At 26.9% G+C, this 27,166-nt stretch overlaps 1 protein-coding gene across 3 annotated transcripts; it reads left to right on the plus strand.

The window, feature by feature from the left end:
• Nucleotides 1-432: 432 nt before the first annotated feature.
• LOC100164786 (myosin 5) lies at nucleotides 433-25,744 on the plus strand. 3 transcript variants are annotated; one of them, XM_029490394.1, is made up of 34 exons: nucleotides 433-697; nucleotides 2,733-2,779; nucleotides 14,543-14,819; nucleotides 14,891-15,035; nucleotides 15,099-15,255; nucleotides 15,313-15,532; nucleotides 15,642-15,862; nucleotides 15,936-16,067; nucleotides 16,283-16,384; nucleotides 16,461-16,580; nucleotides 16,648-16,788; nucleotides 16,874-16,958; nucleotides 17,025-17,122; nucleotides 17,201-17,425; nucleotides 17,508-17,704; nucleotides 17,768-17,879; nucleotides 17,941-18,152; nucleotides 18,213-18,387; nucleotides 18,465-18,686; nucleotides 19,082-19,400; nucleotides 19,713-19,945; nucleotides 21,134-21,262; nucleotides 21,334-21,445; nucleotides 21,742-21,925; nucleotides 22,010-22,202; nucleotides 22,661-22,757; nucleotides 22,826-22,981; nucleotides 23,039-23,139; nucleotides 23,215-23,457; nucleotides 23,666-23,905; nucleotides 23,976-24,110; nucleotides 24,178-24,300; nucleotides 25,057-25,173; nucleotides 25,540-25,744. In XM_029490394.1, exons 2-34 carry the CDS (start codon nucleotides 2,744-2,746, stop codon nucleotides 25,663-25,665), a joined length of 5,385 nt encoding a protein of 1,794 aa, XP_029346254.1. In that variant the 5' UTR covers nucleotides 433-697; nucleotides 2,733-2,743; the 3' UTR covers nucleotides 25,666-25,744. The 3 variants fall into 3 exon arrangements, with proteins under 3 accessions (XP_029346254.1, XP_001948265.2, XP_003243499.1); XM_001948230.5 differs by having other exon boundaries at nucleotides 434-693; XM_003243451.4 differs by lacking the exons at nucleotides 433-697; nucleotides 2,733-2,779 and adding an exon at nucleotides 6,034-7,613.
• Nucleotides 25,745-27,166: the final 1,422 nt, after the last annotated feature.

Raw genomic sequence — 27,166 nt, forward strand, 5'->3', positions numbered from 1 at the left:
GGCGTTTGCCCACCTTGCCCACCCGGTATTTACGCCACTGTCGCTGTATTTGAAGTTGCAGAGTAAGCCGAAAATCGTGATCTGCATTTTTATAAGATTCATTGAAATTAACAAAATAATAAATATCAAAAATTATTTCAATTAAATTATTATGAGCCCATGGTAAGTGTTCGTGGAGTTCTTGGGGTACCGCGGTGCACAGTTTGAGAACTGCTGGTATAGCGCATTAGCGTAGTGGCACGGATTACGTATGGTTATTGGTTACTGCAGACTGCCGAGCGCCGTCGTCGACCGTCGTCGTCGTGCCAAGTGCCGCGACCGGTTCAACAAGTTCCGTTTCCTTAAATCTGTAGCTAACTTCAATCGTTTGTTAATCGATCGGTCACTAGGTGCATACAACATCCAATCGTACGGCGACCGTGATAAGGTTTTTTTTTATACTACATTATTTATATTTTCATTTGCGCGCCGACTGTGTGTATGTTAGTTCGTTAGCGAGACGTCAAACGCGTTCTGATAATAATATTATAGTTTTGACCGTTCGAGTTCGTGCGTCGAAAGCTGTATCCGGTCGTAAAACTCGTAGCAAAATTTTTGACTCGTGTCTGTCATTCGATGGCACAATCCACAATTATTAGTTGTTCTCCAATTTCCATAGACTAATTATTCGAACAATGACAACTCGCAATCAAGGTAAGTCTTCTTTAATCCGTTAAGATTGTACTATAATAATTGTTGATCAGATGGGCTTAAGTTTTTTTCATGTTGTTTTGTTTTCTCTCTCCCTCGCCCCCCTCTCGTCCTTGGTGGTTGGCTTCCGCGTGGACGACGTCTTATCCAAAACGAAAGTCGAGAATATTTTCATATTGTTTTTTTTATTTATTGTCTAGATATTGTAATACAGTGTTCGTGAAATACTGATAAATGTTCTAAAACCTCCAATAATTAAAATAATAATTTATTATCTCGTTTATTTTTAAAACGTTTTAACGATCGGTTTTTACTCGGTCGATATCAATATTTCAATAATATTTGCTTCTCAAACGATCTGGAAACGAGTTTTTCTCTATAAATAGGTACGTGATAAATAAGTTTTTCAGTAATGTAATAAGTTTAAGTGCCTACCTAGACATCAACAATGATAATGTACTTAAGTACCAATTAAAATATTGTGTTGGATTATTGCATTCCCTTTATCTCTATTTCAGACCTCAGTTGCTTTACCTATTACATTATTAAATTGACAATCATTAAAACGTGTATAATTTGAATGATAAATATATCACTAGTACCTACTGTCTTGTTATTATTTAAAATACACTATGAATAAGTTTCAAAATCTTGTTAACATGATAAATAACTGTGGTTGGTTAGTTTTTAATAGTTTACATAAATAGATAATTTAAATTTGAGATTTAACTGTAAGACTATATAAGATTCAATTGTATTGATATTACACAGGTACCTGTTTTTTCTGTTTTTATCATAATTAAATTGGCTTAATGCCAAATTTTTAAATAACTTGAATTTAATATGTTTTTAGATAATGTAGATACTTATCAACAATTAAACATATATTTTTTTACTATCACAGTTTATGTACATTGAACACTATGAAATAGTAAAAAGTATAAGGTCAGGAATTATCAAGGGAATTATCAATTGTGTCATTGTTTATATTTATACCTACTCCCATTCTAAAATAAGATTTCATAAAAATTAGACCTGTATTAAAAGTTCAGTAATGATATAAGTTTTTACTAGGTACGTAGATACATAGATAATGAAAATATACACATTATTAATAAATTGAGTACCTACCTATTCAGTTCAAATATTATATTTAAATATATATATATGTATTCCAATTTCCAACAATAGATTGGTTAATATATGATTACAAATCTATAAAAATTATTTAGAATATATTTTATAAATCATTAAGTACCTACTACCTACGTAAATTATTATGTTTTTATAAGAATCATAATATTATAATCCACATAATATGTAAAGTTAGGCATTGTGCCTTTGTAGCGTGGTTTGAAAATATTGTAAATCTTGGATATTAAAATTATGGTTCTAGGTATGTATATTGAAATACTGTAGGCACTTGTACCTACATTTGTGCATTAAATGTCCTTCATGGCTTTATATTATGCAGATATACTTAAACTTAACCCAGCTAGAAAACATGCTAAAAATGTTGATCCCCATGTTACATCATGCTATTGAGTCTGGATCCAACGGCAGACGACAGGGTATCATGTGGGGATATACAGAAGAACCGATTTTGTCAGGCAATGGCGTATTCTCTCACTGAACAGAATATAGGTACTAATTAAACTGAATTGTTATAAACATATTATTTCACTATCATCCATATGTTTTTATATTAATTATTTATACATATGTACATGTCTAATTAAAAAAGCGTTTATAACTAGTCTGATTTATTATTATGGGATGGATGATTGGTTCAATTCTGCTGTCTCAGTATATGATTGAAAGAATAAATTAATTTGTATTAATATTTCCATCTGTAGAATACTAGAATGACATTAGTATATAGATTACCTACCAATTAACAATTGTTATTGCATATTATAACACATACAATGAAAAAGGGTTTCAATCACAAACATCTGTTGTATTGTGTTCTGATTTTAAATAACATTCTTAGTAATATTTGATATTAATAATTAATTACATGTATTAATTGTATGTTCTAGAAAAAACAAACATGGATATTCAAAATCATAGAAATCTTTATGCCCTGGTAAGTTAATATTTTATGTAGTTATGTTTAAATAAGTGTTAATACACTTTTCTATTACTTGTATAGGGGACTTATGATCTGCTTAATTAAACAAATATACTTAGTAAAAGACCTTGAAAGTTCCTCCAAAACAGTATGGCAAAACCACACTCTTAAATAGGTGCCCAATTCAGTGGCGGCTCGTCAGGTGAGGCTAGTGAGGCTCAGCCTCACCTAACTGTTTTTTAAAAAAAGGAGCCAGGAGGTATATACTATAATTATAGTTATTTCCAATTGACTTTAAGAATATTATATTCAATAGTATACTATAAATTTTATAATAGAAAAGCTTTTTGTTATTATATAATATTATTATCATGAGAAAATTAATTTGTTTTGTCATGTATAATATTAAACTATAGGTCTATGATATTAACTGTCATAGTACATAATAATATTTATACAATATACTTCGACACTGTTATCAAAAATCACGACGATGTTTGTGGAACGATAGAACGATCTCGACGAAAGTCGAAGAGTGCCGAGAGGCTAGTAATATTTAACCTCAGACGAGTCGGACAGTCGTACGATTATAAAAATATATATAATGATAGTGGGGGAAGTCGGAATATTATTAGTAAATGAGGCTGAACGATTCGGGCCTCAGACTTTGTCAACATTATCCATTAGTCATTTTTCGAAACGATGTGATTTCCACTTCGAAAAAGGAACGGAGAGGTTGTCATCATGTCGTTTAGTGTAAGTGTACTTACCTATAATACTTTTATCACAGACTAAAGATATCGGTTCTAATCAAACAAATGACAACGAACATATTATTATTATTAAATTTTCAATTTTGTACTTGTGCTTAGGCTCTAATAGAAGTTTTTAAAGAGCCCTACTTGTACTATTTGGGAGTATTCAATTGATTAATAATTTATTGTTTATCTGCCTCACCCCTCATACGGTTCACGAGCCAATTAATTGTTTTGACTGCATGTGCATTGGTTTGAGTTGTATAATAAAAAAGGAGAATATTTTACTAAATATGCTATGTTAATGCATTTTTTAATATTACCTATCAGTGAGTGAATATTGAACATTAAAAAAAAATTACTTCCTCATATTATATTGCTAAGTAACAAAAATATAACTTAATTTGTGTTTTATTCAGGTGATGTACCCATCATATTAATTATTATAGTATTATACTAGCCTAGTAAAATATGTTGAAATGTATGATATTTAGCTAGTTTTATAAAAGCAGAATAATAAAATGGTCCAGGGAAAAAATACTGTTCTTCTAATATTTATTTCATAATGCCAGTTTTGTAATAAATAAATTACAAAATTATGCCTGTATATGATTTTGATAGAGTGGATCTGAGTGTAAAGAATAATGATTTATATCTGTTTTTAACAATATTTGGATATCATTTGTCAGAGTATTTATGATCTATAACTTATGTTAAGTTATACCTAACTGTATTCAACAAAGAATATTATATATTATTTAATGAATATTGTTCACACTGTAATAAGAAATTAAAGGAAAATGGCTTTCCATTGTAGCTCTTATGATATTTTAATAATAATATAAAAAAAAAAATAGTTGGTTAGTTATTATAGTGCTGAAACATATTATGTAAATATTGATGTATATGCCTGGTGTTGAATCAAAAATGTTTTCATTAGTTTTGAAATTAATGTAGGTAGGTACCCAAAATTATGATTTAGTAGTTACTTTTTAAGTTGATTATTTTGTTCAGTTTTCATTTCAATTATTTTATTTTATTTTGATCATGGTTTCAACTTTGAGTATGTGGTATGTTCAGTATGCTATCTAACAAAGATTCATTAATATAAAGTGGGAAAAGGTACTTAATAATTTACTTTATTAACCTTCACCTATTGGTTATTATTTCTTAGTAATTTGTTGTTATAAAACTAAAATAAATTGTTTAAATTCAAAGTATGTTCTTATGGTTAAAATTACAAACTTAATACAAGCAATTTATTTAAAAGATAAAAATAAAGTTAATTGATCAATTTTATCAATTTAGATTATTAAATGATAAAATAAATGCTTAGCATTCATTTTAACGAAAACTTTAATATTGATGATCATTTAAATAAATACAATTTCGTTGACTATCAGCGATATCGCCGATTTTTTTTATAATTTCTTGAAAACCTTTTTAAAATGTTATGTATTTAGGTGCAGTGTTTTAATTAGACATTTAATTTTTAACCATTATTACTTTTTATCAATAGTCGGTTAGGTTTGTAAATTATACTCTTAAATATAAGTCTTAGATAGTTTTCCCGAATTATTAAATATTATGAGTATAACATAAGTTTTATTATTTTTAAAAATATGTTAAAACCTCATTATTTTAAATTATAAAATATATGAATTTACTGATCTTTGATTTTTGACATTTCCTGTACATATTTAATATGCACACAATCAATTTAAAATTATATGTTTTAAAACTTTAAACTGATCTACTAATTACTTTATATATATATAGTTCTGGTGATTACTATAATATCGTATGATTATGACGTATAATTTAGTTTTACTATATTGTTATACTAAATTACTAACTGACTTGACAGTTGTCATTCTGGTTGACATCATAGATTGATTGCACGAATGAAACAAGATAGATTCTTAAATCTGTCATAAATTAATGTCTACCTTGATAATGAATATCCTGGAAATAGTTTTATAAAAACTATGTGTATTAAATGCCAAATATATACAGTGATAAAAAACTATCTACCCCAATTTAAAGATATAAAATATTGTTCCTGAATCTTGACATATAAAGCGGCTACAGGTAAATTAAAGGGGGGGGGGGCTGAATTGCTAAACTAACTAAAATATTTAGTAAATTCAAGTGATTTTATTGTATTAAGTATGAACTCTGTGACCTGTTGTAAACTTAGCACTCAATTGATATCATATAACTTTTAGAAATTAAAATTAATTATTTTTGTTGTGATTGATTATAATTCATAACATGAATGAGTAAAGGATACAACATTATATAACATTATATAACACATTTTTTATTTTTTAAGTGGATATAGATAGAATACAGCCACTGTATATTTAGTGAATGCATCTGCTATTATATATAATAATAGATATAACGACTAATCTAAATCTATAATGAAATTAATAATTATGCATATTGTTAATAGTAATTTATGTAATGTAATACCGTGGAAAAATTATAATATTTATGATCATAAGAAACTATTAGGTAGGTACTGCATTTTATGTGTATGTGTGTGGGATGGAGGGGGTATAAATTTGGTTGTACCTACTTCCCCTGCCACAGAGATCCACGCACACCTAAACATACATTTTTGCTAATGTAAACGGCAAGTTATTGGTGAGCGTGTTCTTTGCAGTTGTACTATGTTCGTCAATATGTAATAGAAATTTGTTTTAAAAATTATTAGTGAACACCTAGATGGAACATACATTTTATTCGTTTTTAATTTAAACAGTATTCATTTTTATATTTAGTATTCACTGATTATTTTTGTTTTGCACACCAACATATCTTTTCTTGTAATACATTTTTTTTCGAGTTTTTTTTTTCGTTAGTAGAATGTAGTAACTTTTTAATAGCAAAAAAATCGTAAAATATGTGATGTACATTTTGTATACAATTTTATTCATTATATCTATTTTAAGTATTTAATATAGTTATGTTATTTCTCTATTCAAAATTGCGAACAATAATAATTTAGTTGGTTCCGTAGTTCAGTGTTTGCAGTGATATGTAATTTATTAATATATTTTTTTAATTAATAAATTGCCACTGAGATTAATTTTTAAAAACTATACATTTGAAGACAATTTGATGTTATTAACGTGTATTTATCACCTATAAATTATTAAATTAATATTTTACGCGATCGAACATTCTACGTTCTATGAACATTTTCGATTTCCTGTACGTAACAATGCGCAACGATTGATTACCTAACATATTATAATAAATTAAAATAACAAAATCAACGACTACGACGGTATTATTAAATAGTCTTCCAGCATTTATTCCTGGAGGATATGTTTGCAGTTAAACAAAAACTGTAAAATAGCATTATGTAAACACGGAATCCAAATAAGTGCACTCGTGTTTTGCATGTCGGTTAGACACGGTTAACCCGATGCATATTGAATTTTCTAACTATAATCTAGTATCATCGAACAGTTATTACGAAAATAGCGTGCGTTTGTTGTTGGTCCTAGTTCGATATTTTTTCGTACATATAATATTTTAATTACAATACCAATATATTTTATTGTTGTTTATTATTTTATTTTATCGTAAATTAAACTCGATGCGTGCAAGTTTCGGTAACACAATCGTTAAGTTTTATTTTTATGGGAAAACATCAGAGATATTCAAGCTGTGCAAGTCCATCGCCACGCGGTTTGTGTTCGTATATTTTGTGAAGAATTAATTCGTTGAAATAAATCATTTCGTTCGTGTAGATTACATTCATAATAATGTATATGTCTATCAAAAATGACATGAAATTAACAAATAAAAATACTTTCTTTATATTTTCCTACATTTAAGAATTGAGTAAGTATCAAATCTTCTCAGGCTGCGCAATAAATATATATTATATTGATCTAATAATAAAAAAAAACTTCCTGACCGCGTGTCGTGAGTGCCCTGCCCTACCTACCTTCGCCATCTATTTCGTAATGATGGCTCCGAGAAAATACTCATCGTCGAAGCCACTGAACGATGAACTCGTCCGCCGTTTTCAATATTGGAAGTCCGCACCGGAATACAAAGCTTGCTACACTACTGTAAGTCTGCAAACAATACGAATTACGATAGACAATATATTATTATGTTTTATATGTTACTTCTGTGAAATTGAGCGTACTACCTTGGCAATAACATACATATCCGTGCCAAGTTGGGAATTTTTTGTATTATTTTATTGTATAAAGTCTCGTTACGCAACGTTTAAAACGACATTCCCGTATAGGGTATATCATCATCGTCACAATATAGGCGATATAACATATTATGTAGACGAGTATGTTTTATAATGTGTTTTAAATACGATATTATATTAAGCGCATCGGACGGGCCAAGGCCGGTGGAATCGAAGTCCGTCCGTAGGTATTACATATCAAGTATAAGTGTTACTTATTATTACTTGTTTTTTTTATTTTAATTTTCACGATTTACGGAAACCCATTATGTTTCGCATTTTGTAGTTTGTACGGTTTCTCGACGCGCTGCCGGGCCTATTCAGACTGTTGCTATTTTCGGTGTTAATTTTTCAAATCTAAATTTTTTTTTAAATGTCGATAACTGTATCAAAGGGGAGCAACAACAGACCAACAATATTAAAATTATCGTTGCCGAGCGTCTCTCGAAAGTCGTAGTTAAAACTATACGTCAGTATAAATTAAATTATATTACAGAAAGAACTGACCTAAAAAAAAAAAAAATTATGCTAATTAAACGTATGACAAAAATTGATAAAATTATAGGATTAGTAAATAGTTTTAGAAATATACCCATGTTAACAAATTTCCAAAAATAATATTTTTAAAAAAGTTATTTCGTTCCAAATTAATTTAATCAAAATAATACTAATATTTAAAAAAATTCTAAAAAATAAACTACTTGATTAGATAAATGTTTTTACCATACAAATCGTTCTTATAATCAGATTCACGAATTGGCTATTTTAAATTTATTCAATAAAAATTTAAATTAAATTTAAAATTTTTCATTCTCGGTATTAAAAATAAAAATAATTTTTTTATTACACATGTAGCGCAAGTGGCTATAAATTATGTACCAAAAAAAAATTTTAAATATTGATTAGAACAAAAGTTATTACAAAAGTCAGTTCTTTCTGTTTCACTGTATACCTACAGAATGTAACAGATAGAACTGACTTTTGGAATAACTTTTGTTCTAATCAAAATTTTTTTATTTTTTTTTAATTATCATTAAGAGACCTTAGCGCTACATGTATAGGTTAAATTTTTCTTGTGTTTATTTTTAGTACTGAAAATTAAAATTTAAAATTTAATTTAAATTTTTTTGGATAAATTCAACATAGCTAATTTGTGAATCTGATTATAAGAACAATTTTGATGCTAAAAATATTTATCTAAGTTAAATAGCTTATTTTTTAGAATTTTTTTAATTATCAATATTTTTTTGATTATATTAATTTGGAACGTAATAACTTTTTTAAAAATATGATTTTTGGAAACTTTCTAACTTGAGTATATTTCTTAAATTACTTACTCATCATATGATATTAACAATTTTTGTCATACGTTTATAATAAGCATAATTTTTTTTTTTAATCAGTTCTTTCTGTTATACACTCTGTATATATATATATAATTGATATTATAAATAATTTCCATTGACTATTGAGTATTTGTATTTTTCTTGTATAGTTTTTAAAGTGCGTATGAACTTTCTAGGACACCCTGTATATAGTGTATAATGATTATGCCTATACCGATTCTAAATATACCTGTTATTCACGCGCTGGTCAAAATGGTTACCTAATAATGCATAAATTATTGCAATAACTGCAGAGGAGGTACCTATAGAGTTTGCTAGATATAATTTATGCTCAAGCTATTATTTTTCTAATGACTACCCCCTCGCTAGCCGTGTGCCTACGTCGAAGTAATATCTAAACACACACACACACACACGTGACACAATCTAAGCACAATATACATTACTATAGTTTATATTTCTTTCATTCTGTTGGATTAATAACATAAATACCAGCTGTGGTGTAAATCCTCTCCCTGCTATAATCGTATGCGAGTTGTTTGATTCGAATCAATATTAATTGATACAGGACATGTCTAAAATATAGTTCTCAACACTATAATAAGAACACTGCAGTCAGCAGAGTTTAATATAAATATAAAACGACTAGACGATGTATTTCCTTCGATTTTAAAGCTTACGTATAACGTGTAACATTAAATTTGTCATATAAAACAACTACTCGTGAATACGTTATGAGTGTGCTAAGTCAAACATAATATGATTGGTAAATTAAATAAACAGAAGAACCGATTATCGCACTGCTTATTATAATATTATGCTTGCAGTAAATAAGTATAGTATATTAGTATTGCGAAACAATAAATATAATAAGTACAATATTATTATACACCGTTAAAAAAAGGTTTTTGATTTACCAGCACATTGTGTCATATGGTTTGTATTTTAGTCTTTTGTGATATACATCATAATTTATAATTATGTGTGACAACGATAAATACGGATTTATTATTTTTTTCCACCTAGTCGTCCAAGTACTAAAACAGACAATAATAATATTATAATCTAATAAACACTAACGCATAGAGCAAGATTTTGATGATTTTACCACTAACATATCTGTAATATTTATTACGTAGATACTTGAACTAGTTAAAGGTTTTACTTTCGATATAAGTTATAATAAACCTGTCGAGTTTTTTTTAATGTTTTAATATTTATTGATATATACTACGTAATACATATATTTGGCTTGAACTCAAAATAATATTATCTTGTGGTAATTTATACAATATAAAATGCAAATTTTTCCATTAATCTGTTGATCAGTTTTAAACCTCACCTATATACACAGATATGATAATAATTAATAAGTCACTCTGTCAGTGCGATTATAAATGACTGGTTTTTAGACGCGTATAAAACTTGAGGAATGCAAGAGAACCTGCTTACCTGCGTGTAGTATTGTGGTTACCTATATTCATATAATATTACAATTAATTTATTATAAACTATGCACAATATGTTTGTTTTGTATAATTCGTTTTTATATTAGGAATAACTAATAAGAGTCATTATACAAAGGCTTATTCTATATACGTAGAGTCGTAGACGTATATAATATAATTATATTAATATTACAAATATACATTTTCTTGTCAACTACCTATAAAAGTAGACGTAAGACGTTACATAAGTTGTTATATGACTTTTGACTATACCTACATATAATAAATTTTTCTTTATTATAAAGTATAAACACCATTTCATAATATTAAAATATTCGAAAATCAAAAATAAGTGGAAATAAAAAAGAAATTATTACTTTAAAATAAAGTTTTAATAGTTGCTGAAAATAATTGAAATAAATGAATGCATTTGAATAATTTTTGATAATTACTGTAATATTTTGATATTATTTTATCAAATCTGCGGACGATAATGGTTTGACGCTTTGGGAATTATGACGGTCAAAACCACTGCAGATATCATTACTTGGAATATAATTTTATAATATTATAATAACATATTAATTATTACTCATGTGCCTAAATTATAACTAAAAAAATAAATAAGGTATTGTTTTTAACGTATTTGTTCACTTTTTTGTTACTGTGTAATATTTTCTTATCAATTGTTGATAATTTATAGTTTTTGGACAATCATAAATCGTTATTAGCTTCTGGGGATTTTTTCGTGTTTAGATTGTGGTTTTGTTAATGACGCTTTTCGTCGAATAAATATTTCGATAAAAAAATATAACGTTATAATTGCGACCCTTTGTCAAAAGCAAAATATTATCTCCTGGTCGCCGTGACCTTAATCGGCAATATGCCAATATATACACGTTTTTCTGTTGTTTTTTAGACTGAGTGGAGGTAGTTCGTTTTTATTATTAAATTTAATATATTAACTTAGATGAGTAAAAGTTTTGTCGTTAACCCAATATATTGGTATATCACGATGTAAATTATTTTATGTAAAAACATAGTTATATATAACTATTGCACATTATTACATATTGAGTAGACATTAACGTCTACTAGTTTTTATATTTGCATTGATTGTTTTATAGTTTTTTTTACATACATTAGTTATAATATTATGAAATTGTTTTGAAAACATATATTTGATAGGTATATATTAATGAAAAAATTGTTTCGAACCAGTAATTAAGAATGGTACAACAATGACGGTTTCTAAATTAAAATATTTAAGGTGATATACAATAATATTGTATACAACAAATAAAATACTAAATAGAATATGAAGAAATTTACTATAAGGTATACAATTATAAAATTCAAATTTATCATAATTATCTTTCTCTTTTGTTAATTGGAATTTCGATAAATTGGTGGACCCCCCCCCCCCCTTCGGCTTTTCGCCACCACTATACATTATTACAATATTGTCTCTAGTCTATAACCATTGATTATAAATATTTAAATATTTATACTATTGTTATCTGCTGACCCATTTTGAGAATTTTTTTAAATTTGGCGACCCACAATACATTGAGTGACCTTTTTTTTTTTAGGTATTTAGGTACCTACTAAACGTCATTACCTCTGTGGATTTGAAATTCACCCTCCCCCCCTCAGAACTATGATATATCCGCCACTGCGTACAAGATTAAAAAAAAGTCTTAATTTTTTTCATTTTGGAAGTAACCAGGTGATCGGGCTACAATTAAATAAGTGGCACCCTTATAACACCCTTCCTTTTTTACTCCGTTACACGTACACACGTCTTGTTCAAAACATAGGTAGTTATAGTTTGGAAATTTGACGTACAAGACGCATGTACTTGACATTTCATTGTTTGAAGTTGGATTTCGACAAAAATTAAACGATATAATAATTTTTCTAATCATTTGTTTGTAGTTCATTCGGTTATCTTCAAAGATTAGGTACACAATTACATAATAATATAAAATAATCGATTATGTAAAGAAGACACGTGTCCTTGACGGCCAATAACAATAATAATTGATCATGGGTGCACCGAGGGTTACGATACGTTGTTAGGTCCAATATTATGTGTTATTGTGAGAGTAATCTTTGTTGACATGGGATAATATCACAGTATCGATAATATTATAGTTTAAAAAAATTGTTTATATATTTTGAGGTAGTTTTTTGGTATTATACATAATATGCGTGACTAGACTTCATCCGCAGGGGCAGCTTAACTAATGACCGGCGCCACCTAACTTAACACAAAAATGCCCCATGCCCCCATTACCCCCTGGTCACTAATAATTGGGGGGGGGGGGGGGGGTAGTCCCGCCAATTGAACATTTATATAGTTTAAAGTAATATTCAAGTTATTAAAATCTATTTACAATTAATAATATACAGTATTCTGTATTTTCAGTACCTACCTTTAAATTTAACTCCAAAAATATTAATATTTATATTATTCATTTATATACAAGCCTTTTCATTCTATAAAATTAATAATATTGTAACTTGTTGACTCAAAAAGGTAAAACATAAATTACCTATCTAATAAAATAAACACTTATACTATTATCATGCATGAAGCAGAGTCATCAGGATTATCTTCGTTTTCATTATTATCAACATTAATTTTGTTTTCATTATTTAATTTGAAGAAGACTTATATTTTGAAAAGATTTAGCAATTTGAACCGATTTAACTTTTTTGCGATCTCGTTCTCCAGCGACTCCTTATCCTTTTTTTCTTTTAAAAATATCCATTCTCTCAATATCCAGTCTCAAATATATTTGATCAATCCATATATGTTGTTGTGACAATACATATAATCATAATGATAATTGATTTTGTACCATTGATCATAATAATTCAACCATTATCAATATAACAAAGTATCTTGTCGGTTCTATATCAACAAGAATTTTGTCAATCTAACATAGAATTTTATCTCTATGAATGTGATTTTTTTTTGAGTATACAGAAAAAACTAAAAAGTCAAAGTCGAGAACAATAACTAGAATTAATGATTACAGTTTAACAGTCATGTACTCATGTGTATCTGATCCGTGTGTTTGAGAATTGTGACTCGTGAGTTGATGAAAAATAATACAATAGTCAACAATAATAATATATGTCAACATCCAATAATAGATGCGATTATGCGAACCGTACCGTCGTCTGTATTTATAGACTAGGGTATTCCGAAAACTGGTGGGGTCGTCACCACCACTCCGTGCTCGCATACTGTAATTATTTATTTTCAATAGTTATAAAAATAATTCATATTTCTCAAAAATTGCACCAGTTGGTAGTTTCCCGCATAATATTATTATCGAGATTTGTGATAGAATCATAAATCAATTCGAAAATGCAATATAATATTATTATTAGAACTAAATAAACAATGCGTGACATTTTTTTTTCTAAATAAAAGTTGTAAACCCCTTAGATTTAAAACTTGGTTGACCGGCGCCTTTCAAAAATTGCAGGGGCAGCCCAGGCACCCTAGGCACCCACCGTAGACACGCTTATGGTATTATATCATAGGTATTTCATTTTTGCCGATCCTCAAACCTACCCCTCGCCTTCCACAATCATTTACGATCCTATGCTGTTTTAAGCTGATGAACATAGATTTCAAATAAATATTTCAAATTATATTAACATGCTTATAAGTAATTAATACACCATATCTAAAATCTTATATCTCAGTATCAATTATCACCATTTCATTTTATGAAATTAAAATTTTGACACATGTAAGTTACTCGTTAATTTGCAGTTATAAACATTTATGATATTAAAATAAATTTTGGCATACATTATCATAATGATAGGTCGGTTATAGCAAAGCAAGTGAACTTATTTAAAATTACATTATATTGTAAAATATACCTTTTATTGGATAAAAGTATTTACATATCTTATACATTTTAATTTAATTAACTTAATCTTAATATAAGCCATAAATTACATCCATTTTTTAGGGGACAAAAATCTGGATCCCTTGCCATTCAGAAGTATGGCAAACAGCAGAGATAATAGAGGCATATGATGGACATAAATTAACAATAAGAAAAATTAAATCAAGAGATGAACAAGTCATTAAGATATCTTCGGATGAAGAACTTCCACCTCTTCAGAATCCTGATATACTTCTCGGAGAAAATGATCTGACTTCATTATCATACCTACATGAACCAGCTATTCTGTACAATTTATATTGTAGATTTGTTCAAAGTCATGCAATTTACACTTATTGTGGTAAACATGAATTGGTTTAAAACAATTTCAACATTTTATTGTCTAATGCATTGGTTTTCTTTTATGATTAGGTATTGTCTTAGTTGCTATTAACCCTTATAAAGATCTTGATATCTATGGCATAGATACAATGATGGCATACAGAGGCCAAACAATGGGAAGTTTAGATCCCCATGTATTTGCTGTCGCAGAACAAGCATTTAATAAAATGGAGATGTAAGACAGTAAATAAAATATTTAGGTGTGCTTATATGTTTTAATAAATCTTTTTTTTTTTAGAGAAAACAATAACCAGAGTATCATAGTTTCTGGTGAATCTGGTGCAGGAAAAACAGTTTCTGCTAAGTATGCAATGAGGTATTTTGCTACTATTAGTGGATCTGAAACTGAAACTCAAGTTGAGAAGAAAGTTTTGGCTTCTAGTCCCATCATGGAGGTAATTTTTTAAAAATAATATTGAAAGTTCAACCTTTTATGAACAATACACTTTTAGGCTATTGGAAATGCCAAAACAACTAGAAATGATAATTCATCTCGTTTTGGAAAGTATATTGAACTTCATTTTAATGATCGGAATCACATAACAGGGGCCAGTATGCGAACATATCTACTTGAAAAGTCTCGTGTTGTACACCAAGCCGTTGACGAACGAAATTATCATATATTTTATCAATTATGCTCTTCTCGTGAAACATTCCCTCATTTACAACTAGGTGAATGATAAGTAGAATATTAACATATTATTTTCTAAATAAAAACAACAAATAATATATTATATATGTGAATATATGAAATAAATTCTAATTTTATTTTGGTTATTAGGTGATTCGGAAGAATATATTTATTTGGCTTCACAACCAAGTAGTGATAATGACCGTCAAAGTTTTTTTGAGACAGTCAATGCTCTTAATACATTAGGATTTACCCAGGAAGACCAAGATCTTATGTGGAAAGTATTAGCAAGTATTTTACATCTTGGTAATATTGAAATTGCTGACAAAACTCAAAAAAATCCTGGAGATAGTGATTCATGTTATATATCGGTTAGTTTTTACTTGCTGCATTTCGATTTGTGTGATGTATTGATAATACAATTTGATTATTTTCTTAATTTAGTTGAATGATCCTAGCTTACAAATAGTTTCAACCTTACTAGACATCAATAAAGGAGAACTTCAAAAATGGCTATGTTATCGTAGAATTGTCAGCATGAAAGAAACTTATGAAAAACCAATGACTGCAGTTGAGGTGAGAAGAACAATTTTTTTTTTATTCAAGACGAATAACAACATATTTTAAGCACAATAAATATTTGCGATATAGCTTGTTATTCAAATACATGAGTATTTTTGAGGAAATAAATCATCCATTAAACATTTGGTTTACTTTTTAATTCTTAAATTTAATAATTGAACATCTAAGATATCAGGGCACCATTAACATTTCGTAAAATTTGTTTTCAGGCAAGTGGAGCCCGTGATGCTTTAGCCAAACACATTTATGCTTCATTATTTCAATGGCTGATATCAATAATGAATAGAACAATGTGTGAAACTTCGCCATCGGTTTGTTTAATAAGAATAACTAATTTTACCATAACCAATCATTATTTAATACCTATTTATATAATTTGAACTTTAGGCTAATTGTCCAATAATTGGTGTCTTAGACATATATGGGTTTGAAATGTTTGAACTAAACAGCTTTGAACAATTTTGTATTAATTACGCCAACGAAAAACTTCAACAGCAATTTAATTTAGTGAGTTTTATCAGAATAATAATCTTCTATTTATTTGTTTTGACAAATAAACTATGTGTCTTATTAGCATGTATTCAAACTTGAACAAGAAGAATACGGAAAAGAAGGAATTGAATGGAAGTTTATTGATTTTTATGATAACCAACCTTGCATTGATTTGATTGAATCTAAGTTAGGTATACTTGATCTTCTTGATGAAGAATGTCGAGTAAGCTCTATATTATTTATTTATTAGTTTATTACATATTATTATTAAATTATATTGACAATATATATATATATCAATATTTTAGATGCCTCAAGGATCAGATGCATCTTGGACTCAAAAACTATATACCAAATGTATTAAATGGGATAGGTTTTCAAAACCTAAGTTTGGTATGTAAATATGCAATAAAACTTGTTTATTTTTAAAACTTATTATTACATTATTTTTTAAAAAAGCTGGAAGCGCTTTCACAATTAAACATTTCGCTGGTGATGTTGAATATTATTCTGACGGATTTTTGGATAAAAATAAAGACACCGTTTTTGAAGATCAAGTGTGTATTTAAAAACAAATAATTTTATTTAATATTGTATCCACAAATTTTTAATTTTATAATATATATTTATTTTAGGTTAATGTATTGAGAAATGGTAAAAATGCTATGTTACGTACAATATTTATGGTTGAAAATTCAATTGATCGCAGGCTTAGTGTCCCAGATCGTAAAGCCAACATACTTACAACTCCAAAATCAGCCACAATTGGAGCAACTTCAAAATCTCGAATGCTGACCCCTATGAGACCAATATGTGCGACCATAGGTTCACCTACACATTCTAAACAAAATAAGAAAACAGTATGTTATAATAATATTGATCTATAATCACGATAAAAAAAAACTTAATTAAAAGAGTTATTTACTTTATATTTTTAAAAAGGTTGGTTCACAGTTTAGAGATTCACTTAACGCCCTCATGACAACACTTAATGATACTACCCCACATTATATAAGGTGTGTTAAACCAAATGATAGCAAGTTACCATTTGTGTTTGACCATCAACGAGCTGTTGATCAATTGCGAGCGTGTGGTGTGTTAGAAACAATACGTATTAGTGCTGCTGGTTTTCCTTCTAGGTAAAATATATAATTCAAATACTTTCTCTTATTTAATTGATTTTTAAATAACAAATATTTTAGATGGACCTATGTAGATTTCTTCTTAAGATATCGCGTATTATTGAAATCAAAGAAAATTAATAGAGATGATCCTAAATTAACTTGTCAACGAATTGTTGAAGAACATATTAAAGTATATCTGTATATTTACTTAAAATTTATTCAGACGGTATAATAAACTAAACATTTTACAGACTGAAGACAACTATAAGTATGGTAATACAAAAATATTCTTCAGAGCTGGTCAAGTTGCATACTTAGAAAGAAAACGGGCTGATAGACGTAAAGATTGCAGCATACATATTCAAAAAACTTGGCGAAAATACATATGCCAAAAAAAATACTTACAAATTCGAAACAGTGCATTATTAATTCAGCGATATGGAAGAGGTTGCCTAGATAGACGGTAATATAGTTTATTTAGATTATTTTGTTACAATTATTATTATTTAATTTAATTGTACAGGTTAGCAACACATTTACGGAGAACTAAAGCTGCTACTAAAATTCAGAAGGTTGTACGAATGTGGTTATGTCATAAAAAGTATTTACAGTTACAAGCAGCAATACTTGTTTTGCAACGATATTATCGTGGCTACAAAGCTAGAAAATTTACTTTAGAATTAAGGCGAAACAACGCTGTAAGTTATCTTAGGATTCTTATACTATAAAATGTATTACTAATTACAATATATACTTTCAAAATACTGGATTATAGGCTGTGCGTATTCAATCAATAGTTCGAATGTGGTTATGTTATCGTCAATATCATGATACATTAGATAAAATTATTAAAGTCCAGTGCTGTATTAGGAGATGGTTTGCAAGAAGATGCCTAAAAGCATTAAAGAAAGAAGCCCGATCAGTAGCTCATGTGACCAAGTTAAATAAAGGCTTAGAAAACAAGATTTATATGATGCAACAAAAAATAACAGAATTAGTAAGTTTACTAATTTTAAAATAATATTAATTAATTAGTTTGATAAAATATTGAGATATGTAAAAATACATTTTTAGTAAGGAATTTATTGAAAGGGGGGCTAATTTAAAGAAAATTGTATTTTTTTTCAAGTATCCTAAGACTGCTTTCCAAGCACACAGTTTCATACATCAAAGAATTGAAAAATAAAACTTGTATATTGCATTTTTATATTTTATAAGAGTGGGTAAATTTAATTACAATTTTGCTTAACTTGCCTCCCTTCCCTTCCTATAAAAACTAAATATGTACGGTATTTAGATCAGCATCTAATTTTACGTCCTAATGATTAATAATTACTCTTCTATTTTTATATTTAAATAACAAAATCAATAATATAAATACATTTTTTTTAGAACAACCAATTGTCTTCAACTAAGTCATTACAGACTGAACTACTAGAAACTAAGCAAAAATTAGTAGAGCAAAAACAAATTTCTTCAGAATTAAATATTGCCAAAAAACATGCTCAGCAAATTCAAACTAAGTTTAATACTTTACAAATAGATTATGACTCACAGAAGAAAATTACTGAGAACATGATTGAATCCTGTAATGAAAAATGTAAAAATGCTGAACAAAACCTATTGGAAGCACAAAAAGTTATTGCTGCATTAGAATCTAAAATATTACTTTTAAAGCATGAAAATGAAAAAAAATTAATAGAAATTCAAGGTATGTTATGTATGTAATATTCTATACCTTAATAAGGGATGAGGAGGAAGAAGGCATAGGTAACCAGTTTCCTAGAGTAGTATTTGTTTTAAAATTTTGCAAACGGATGTTTAAGAACAGCAGTCAGTGCTACTTCTATACTAATGAAAAATTGCCTACTAATTAAAGTATTGTAATATTAACTAAAACAAATAAAGGATCAGCAATTGTCTGTACACAAAAAGACATTATAGTTAAACATTAAACAATACACTGGTTGTGACTTGATTTGTAAGCTGAAATTATTAATGTTGATGTTACATATTATTTCAGAGAGTTGGAACACTAAATTTGACAGTGAAGTTTTAAAATTTCAATATGAAATTGAAGCAGAAAAAAGTAAATATCAAAAATTACTATCAGAAAAACGTTCAATTGAAGAAAAGTTGGAAATGTTTGAACAACAAGATATTAATTCATGTGGCGATAGTTTACAAAGAAATAAATTTGATTTAAGTTTTCCATCTTACCAAGAAAATGGGTACACAACTAAAAGTGTTAAAAGTGTAAGTTATTAGTTGAAAGTTAGTTAAAATTGTTATGGAAGATAAGATTAGTAACATGTATAATTAATATAAGAGAAATATTATATTGTTTTTAAAGAATCAACATATATTTTTATTTCGAGTAAAGTGAGTAATTTATAAGTCTTACGATGAACAATTTTCTTCTATCTTAAACTTTGAGGGCAATTAGTTTCTGTTACCGAATTTGATCAGTACTTGGTAAAGTCAAAATTAGGAAATTTCTATTACTTTTCTTAATAATGAGAAAAAACTACAAAAATCACTGGTAAAAACAATATTTACAGAACTCCAGTTTTAGACAATATCAATTTTGATCATTGTACTCAATTGTCATTATATATATCATTGTTTAAATTTTGTCTCATTCATTATATTGGTTTAAACACAAAATGTACCATACATAGTTACTTGGAGCAAGCTTCCTGGGTTTTTTAAAAATTATTTTAATGTGAGAAATTTGGGCTACTAAACCTGTATTTTATGTAATTAATAATGAGATAAGGGTTAATATTAGCTACCCCTTCATTAAATATAAACTATTTCTACAACAATTATACAAATATATAATAAATAAAATATTTTTTTCCAAAAATATGTTGATCAACAGTAAAGAAAACTACAAGCTACAGCTTTAACATATCGTTTATACTAAAAAGAAATCAAGTAACACGTTCATAAAAATCTCATAAAATCAAATAGGATATTTGTAATCAAGTAATTTAAAATATAAAGCTCATAAACTAAATTTGATTCTATTAGCATTTAGCATTTTTATGAATGTATTACTAGATTTTTTTTTTAGAACAATTTTTCTTCCAACAATTTAATATTGTAGATATTGTGTTTTAATAAAAGTGTTTGTATAATATTATACCCACATTAAAAAATAAAAAAATACACTACCTTTCTAATAAAACTTCACAAATTATAATCTGATGAAATACAAGAATATTAAGTAGGGATGTATTTATCTTTTCCATTTTCCTTAGAATATATGAGGTTGTGTGTAAGTTTTTTTTTTTTTTTAACTATTTTCCATGTTGTTAGAAATAAAAATTCACATAACACATACTCATTAATAATATTTCTTCACTTAATTGTATATAATGCAAAGAGTGGTGAATAACTATTTTCATTCAATAATGATTACAAAAAATACTTTTACAGAATAATTTGGAAAGTAGTGATATTTTAAATCTTCAAAAAACTTTAAAAACTGTTCAAATGGAAAAAGATATGTTATTAAAAAAAATAGAAAATGATAAATTAATCCGAGACCATTCTAGTGATAATGATGTAAGTATTTGGTAGACTATATTAAAAACCTTAATAAATGTGATTTTATGAAGACAATTATACAATTTTAGATTTCTCGATTAAAAGAACAGAATAACTTATTGCGGCAAAACTTAAATTCCCTCCGTGAAGCAACAGAATCATCAGACAACAATAATTTCATCGTCGCTGATGATTTAACTCGTAAATATCGTAAAATTTTCAAATTTATATTCAGTTTAATCGAATTTTACTTATTATTCCCTTGACTGTCGAAGCTTTTCTTCGTATATGAATTTTTGTTTATTATTTATTTTAATTTTATTGTTATTATTAGTTTACATAGTCAAATTAGATGTTCCTGTAATTTAAACATTTCAAGTCAATAAATGCATAATCAATGAACGAAGAACTTGTATCTTTTCTCGTAACCAATTCTTCATTTTAGGATTCATAACTTACATTGAATTTTTATAATAACAAATATTTTATATATTTAGGACAATTAGAAACATTGCAAGATGAATTATTCAAAAAGAAATCAGAATGTGTTCGATTACAAAACCGCCTTGATGATACAGCTGAATCATTGCGGAAGATTGTTGATTATGAAACGACAACTTCATCCTTAACTGAAGATAGAGAGTTGAATCAAGCAATGGATGCTCAAAAAGCTATTAATCGGTAAGTGATTTCATTTTTTCTTTGTCCAAAATATAGCTCAATATAATTAAAAGAAATTTTTATTTTATATTTATACTATTACAGACATATTTTAGAAGAATTCCAAACAGAAAAAGAAAAATGGAAAGAAGAAAAAGAAAACATGTCTAGTCAACTTGTAAAGTTACTAGACGAAAATGAAAAACAACAAGAACTTTTGTTTATTGAGTTTGATAAGAATCCACAATGTGAAGCTATTTTGCAATCAGATATGAACAAACTCAATTATGATAATTTAGTAAGGACAAGCATAATATTATAATAATATACCAGATAAATCATATACAGTATAATAGGAAGACCGGAAAAAAAAAATGGTACTTAAACGTATGACAAAATTGTGAAAACTTTATGGTTGATAAATAATTTAAGAAATATACTCATGTTGGGTTCCAAAAATAATATTTTGGAAAAAGTTACGTTTTAAATTAATTTATTCAAAAATTAAAATATTGATACTTTCTTTAAATTCTATAAAATAAACTACTTGACTTAGATAAATGTTTTTTACCATCAAAATTGTTCTTATTATCAGATTTACAAATTGGCTATTTTGAATTACGTCTTCCTGTTATACCCTGTAAATTAATTAAATATTAATGTTCAATTAAGAAGTGAAAAATAATTACTTTTTTTCTGTTTGTAACATTTTAAATTTACCTTCTTTGATGATTCCTTAATCGTTTATATATTTAGAAATTGCAACAAAAATATGATGAACTTCTGCGAAAATATGTGACGTTGCGAAACGATATGTTATTAGAAGGAAAAGAAAACTCAACAATTAATTTTGGTAAAATTATATAATTAAACTTTTAAATAACTTATTTATTTTATTTTGTTTAATATTTGTGTACGTAGATGTAGTATTAGACAATGACAATTTTGCTAATAGCACAACTATTTCTAACAATGATGGAACAATTATAGCTAAAAAAAAAAATCGTTCAGAATTTATGGGAATGTTTGAATGCTCCATAGAAGATGATCCAGTTGTAGCCCGAAATTTAATTATTGGTAATCTATGAACATTTTAAATAATAGCATTATCTTAAACTATATTATTTATTATAGAGTTAAGACCTGAAACCGCATTGAAGTTATTACCAGGTTTACCAGCATATATTTTGTTCATGTGTATACGTTACTATGATTTTACAAAAGAAGAGAAAAGAGTAAGTATTTTGAAGTGTTAAGTACTTTTTTCTTCTAAATAAAGTATTAATATTTTACTATTATTTACTTATTAGATTGGATTATTTTTAACAAATGTGGCAAAAAACCTACAAAAAGTAAAAAAACGCCAACATCAAGACACCATGATTTTATGGCTTTCAAACACAATGAGACTAGTGCATATTCTTAAACAATACAGTGGAGAACCAGCCTTTGCTAATGATAATACATCTAAGCAAAACTCTCAAGCACTACAAAATTTTGATTTAGCAGATTATCGTCAAGTATTTAGCGATCATGCTGTGATACTTTACCAAGTAATATAAATAATAAAGTCGAATAAGCAAATTAAAAAAAAAAAAACAGTATTTTTTATAATTAAATATCTTTACATTCAATTTTTAAATAAAATATAAACAGACCTTGATTAAAACACCAAAAATAAAATAAAATTACGTCATTTTATTTTTTTAATTATCAACTAAATTCTTATACTTAAACAATGTTTTGAATACTTTATTATAGGATTTAGTGATGAAAATGCAAGAGAGGATAAGAACTTTAATAGTTCCAGCTTTATTAGAGCATGACTCACTTGGCATTGATATTGGTAGAAACATGAGACGTAGTTTAGGTTCATTAAAATCAAATCAATCACTTTCTAGTCCAACCACAATTACTTTGGAAAATGAATTAAATACTATGTACAGTCAATTATTGGTTCATGAGATAGACCAAGAAGTTATTGTACAAATATTCAAACAAGTACAATTTTTTTTTTTTCTATATTTGCATAAAAATAAATTATTAATAAATATATAAATTGTGATTTTAGCTTTACTATTTCATGTGCGCCACTGCATTAAATAATCTATTATTACGTAAGGATTTGAGTTACTGGGCTAAAGGCATGCAAATTCGATTCAATTTATCACATATTGAACAATGGATAAGAGATAAAATACTTTATGTAAATTGTTTATTTTTCTCATTAATTATTTGCTGTAAATTATATTATGTATTATTTATATATGTAGCCACAAGATATTGTTAATACATTATTGCCAATTATTCAAGCGTCACAGCTATTACAAGCAAGGAAAACTGAAGATGATGTCAATAGTATATGTGAAATGTGTGATAAAATGAATGCAAATCAAGTAAGTATTTATTTTCTTTAAAATGTGTTCTTTATCCTTGTCTGTTGAATAATTTAAAAATATAATATTCATTATTATTATGATTTTTTAATTTCTTTTTCATAAATACTTTTTAAGGGGATTCGATACCGTGATTTTCTGTTTTCGTCTAACACACGCGTGACATAGTATTTTCGACATGTTTTTTGCCAAACATACCAATTGATCTAATGAAGCGATAAGAATTCTGAAAACAGATTTGAATTTGTCATCAAATCTACTTGAAATCGACTTTCCCACATTTTTGATTTTTTGATTTTAGCTTCTGCAAAAATTGAAATACAAAAATGTTCAAATATTTCTTTTTTATATGACTTTTTCTGGAATTTGGGAGATGATATCAAAAATGCGGGAAAGTCGATTTCAAGTAGACTTGATGACGAATTCAAATCTGTTTTCAGAATTCTTATCGCTTCATTAGATCAATTAATATGTTTGGCAAAAAACACGTCTAAAATACTATGTCACGTGTGTGTTAGACAAAAACAGAAAATCATGGTATCGAATCCCCTTAAGTAAAATTATTAAATAGGGAATATTGTACATGTATTAAAACTAACAATAAAAATAAACATGAATATTAAAAATATCTGAAATTCGCATTCTAAGTCATAAATATTCTTACTTATGTATTGTATTAAACATCTACAAAATTAGTCTGCATTTAAAAATTATGATAAATTATTAATACAAAAATAAATAATTTTAATTTTTTAGATTATTAAACTTCTGACATCATTTAAGCCCACTGATGATTGCGAGGAACGTATATCTATGGATTTCATTAGGAAAGTTAAAGACAAACTGGAAGAACGACCTGAATGCCAAGATAAGGTAATTAATACTTGATTTAATGTTTAGAGGACATCATAATATATGTCCACTATATAAGTTAGTATAAGTATATGAGTGGTTCTAAAAATTTAAGTTTATTATCAAGATATATATGTATGTAAATTAATATACATTTTTTAACGATATAAAATGTATTAGTTAATGAATAAGTTAGGGTTAGGTAGTAAGTAAATAGAAATACTTTTTCTAACAATTTTTAAGTTAACTTAACCTGTGTTGTCTAATAGCCTCATTCATATCTATAATAGCTTCACATATTTAAAAAATAACCAATAATCATGTCTTAAAAATAGTTAACTCCCTATCTAATGAATTTATGTAAATTAATCCTTTATTGCGTTTTAGGAAAAATTATTAATGGATACCAAGTATGTTTACCCTATCACATTTCCATTCCATCCATCCAATATAAGACTAGAAGATATAGAATTACCAGAAAGTCTTAATTTAACTATGTTAAAAAAGATTTAATTAAAACTTGCATTTATCTCTTTAAGATATTTATATTGTCATATATTTCTATATTATATTTAATCAAATGAGAATATTTAATTATATAAATATACTTATTATTTTTGATTTTAAAAAAATAAGGCTGTGAAAAATCAAAATCAATTTTATTATATTTCTTAATCATAACCTATTGTAATTTTTAACTCGAACAAAAAATGTATCTGTAATCATAAAGAACTAGAATTTATGTCTTTTTGTATAAAAATTAATATTATAATAATTATTATTATTTAAAATTCTATTAACTTGTTGAACATTTAATTGTTAAAAATTATATAGTTTTATTTTTTATTTTAATGTATTTAGGTATTACTACAGCTAATTTACAAAATGTGTTTTAATTATGCCATGATATAAGTTTGAATTTGTATTTGTATATTTTATACAATGAATTCCTCTATACAGTTTTCTCCATGTATAATGAAAAATAAGATCATTAATATGTTGTATAATACTTATTTCAACTACTCAATTCATAATTTACAAGAGTCCATTATATGGAAGCTATGAGTTTCTAACTTCATGGAAAGTACAACAAAAAACTTTGCATTTTTTCGTTAAAAAAACATGTTTTTTGACTCCCATACATAAGACATATTAATGTCTTATGTATGGGTTGTAAGCTTTAAATTTTCAAGGTAAATTTATAAAAAAAATGCATGTGTGATAAATATCTGCTATTGTCTAACGATAACACAATTACAACCTATATTTTTATTTTAAAATATTTGCATATTAAACACATAAATTATCTAATTTTATAAAAGAATTCTAAAGTTGCTAACTTTAGTGCCATATATTGTATTTAAGTGAAATTTAATAGTCAAAAAACGTACTTAGTATAATTACAATAGCCTTTTTATAATTATAATATTATAATAATATTGTTAAATTATGAATAATGTATTGAATTGTTACCTATTAAATTAAGTTTAATAAAATTCTACTGTTATTCACTTAATTGGGTCAAATATCTCACGCTTGAACAAACTATAATTTCCTAAGTTTTTTTACTTTAATTTTTAATTTTAAAACTAAAAATTAAAATTTTAAAATATTTTTATTTTAATAACTCATCACTTGTTATGGAAATAATTTTTTTTTTAATTGAATTTTGAGTATAAACGTTTTTTATTGGTGCACAACAGAAAACCGCACTATGAAAAACCTAAGCATTTGAAAATGTTGAATGCACGTTTTACACAGACAAATTTAGGTGTTGCAATAAATATAAGTATACAACTTTAAATATCATAATAATTATGGTAACCGAGATTTGGTATGTTTCCAGTAGACTTAAGAGGACGCTACCCATACATTTGTTGTCTCCGTCTTACACACGCACGACATGGCAAATTGTCGTTCACAAGTTTCAATAGTGTGCTGTTAGTTTTGATACTAGAGTGAATTGACCTATTTTAAAACTTTTAGGTAAGAACGATTATCTGTGCTTAAGCGT

Source organism: Acyrthosiphon pisum, chromosome A2 (genome assembly GCF_005508785.2).
Source record: "Acyrthosiphon pisum isolate AL4f chromosome A2, pea_aphid_22Mar2018_4r6ur, whole genome shotgun sequence".
Taxonomy (NCBI): Eukaryota; Metazoa; Arthropoda; class Insecta; order Hemiptera; family Aphididae; genus Acyrthosiphon; species Acyrthosiphon pisum.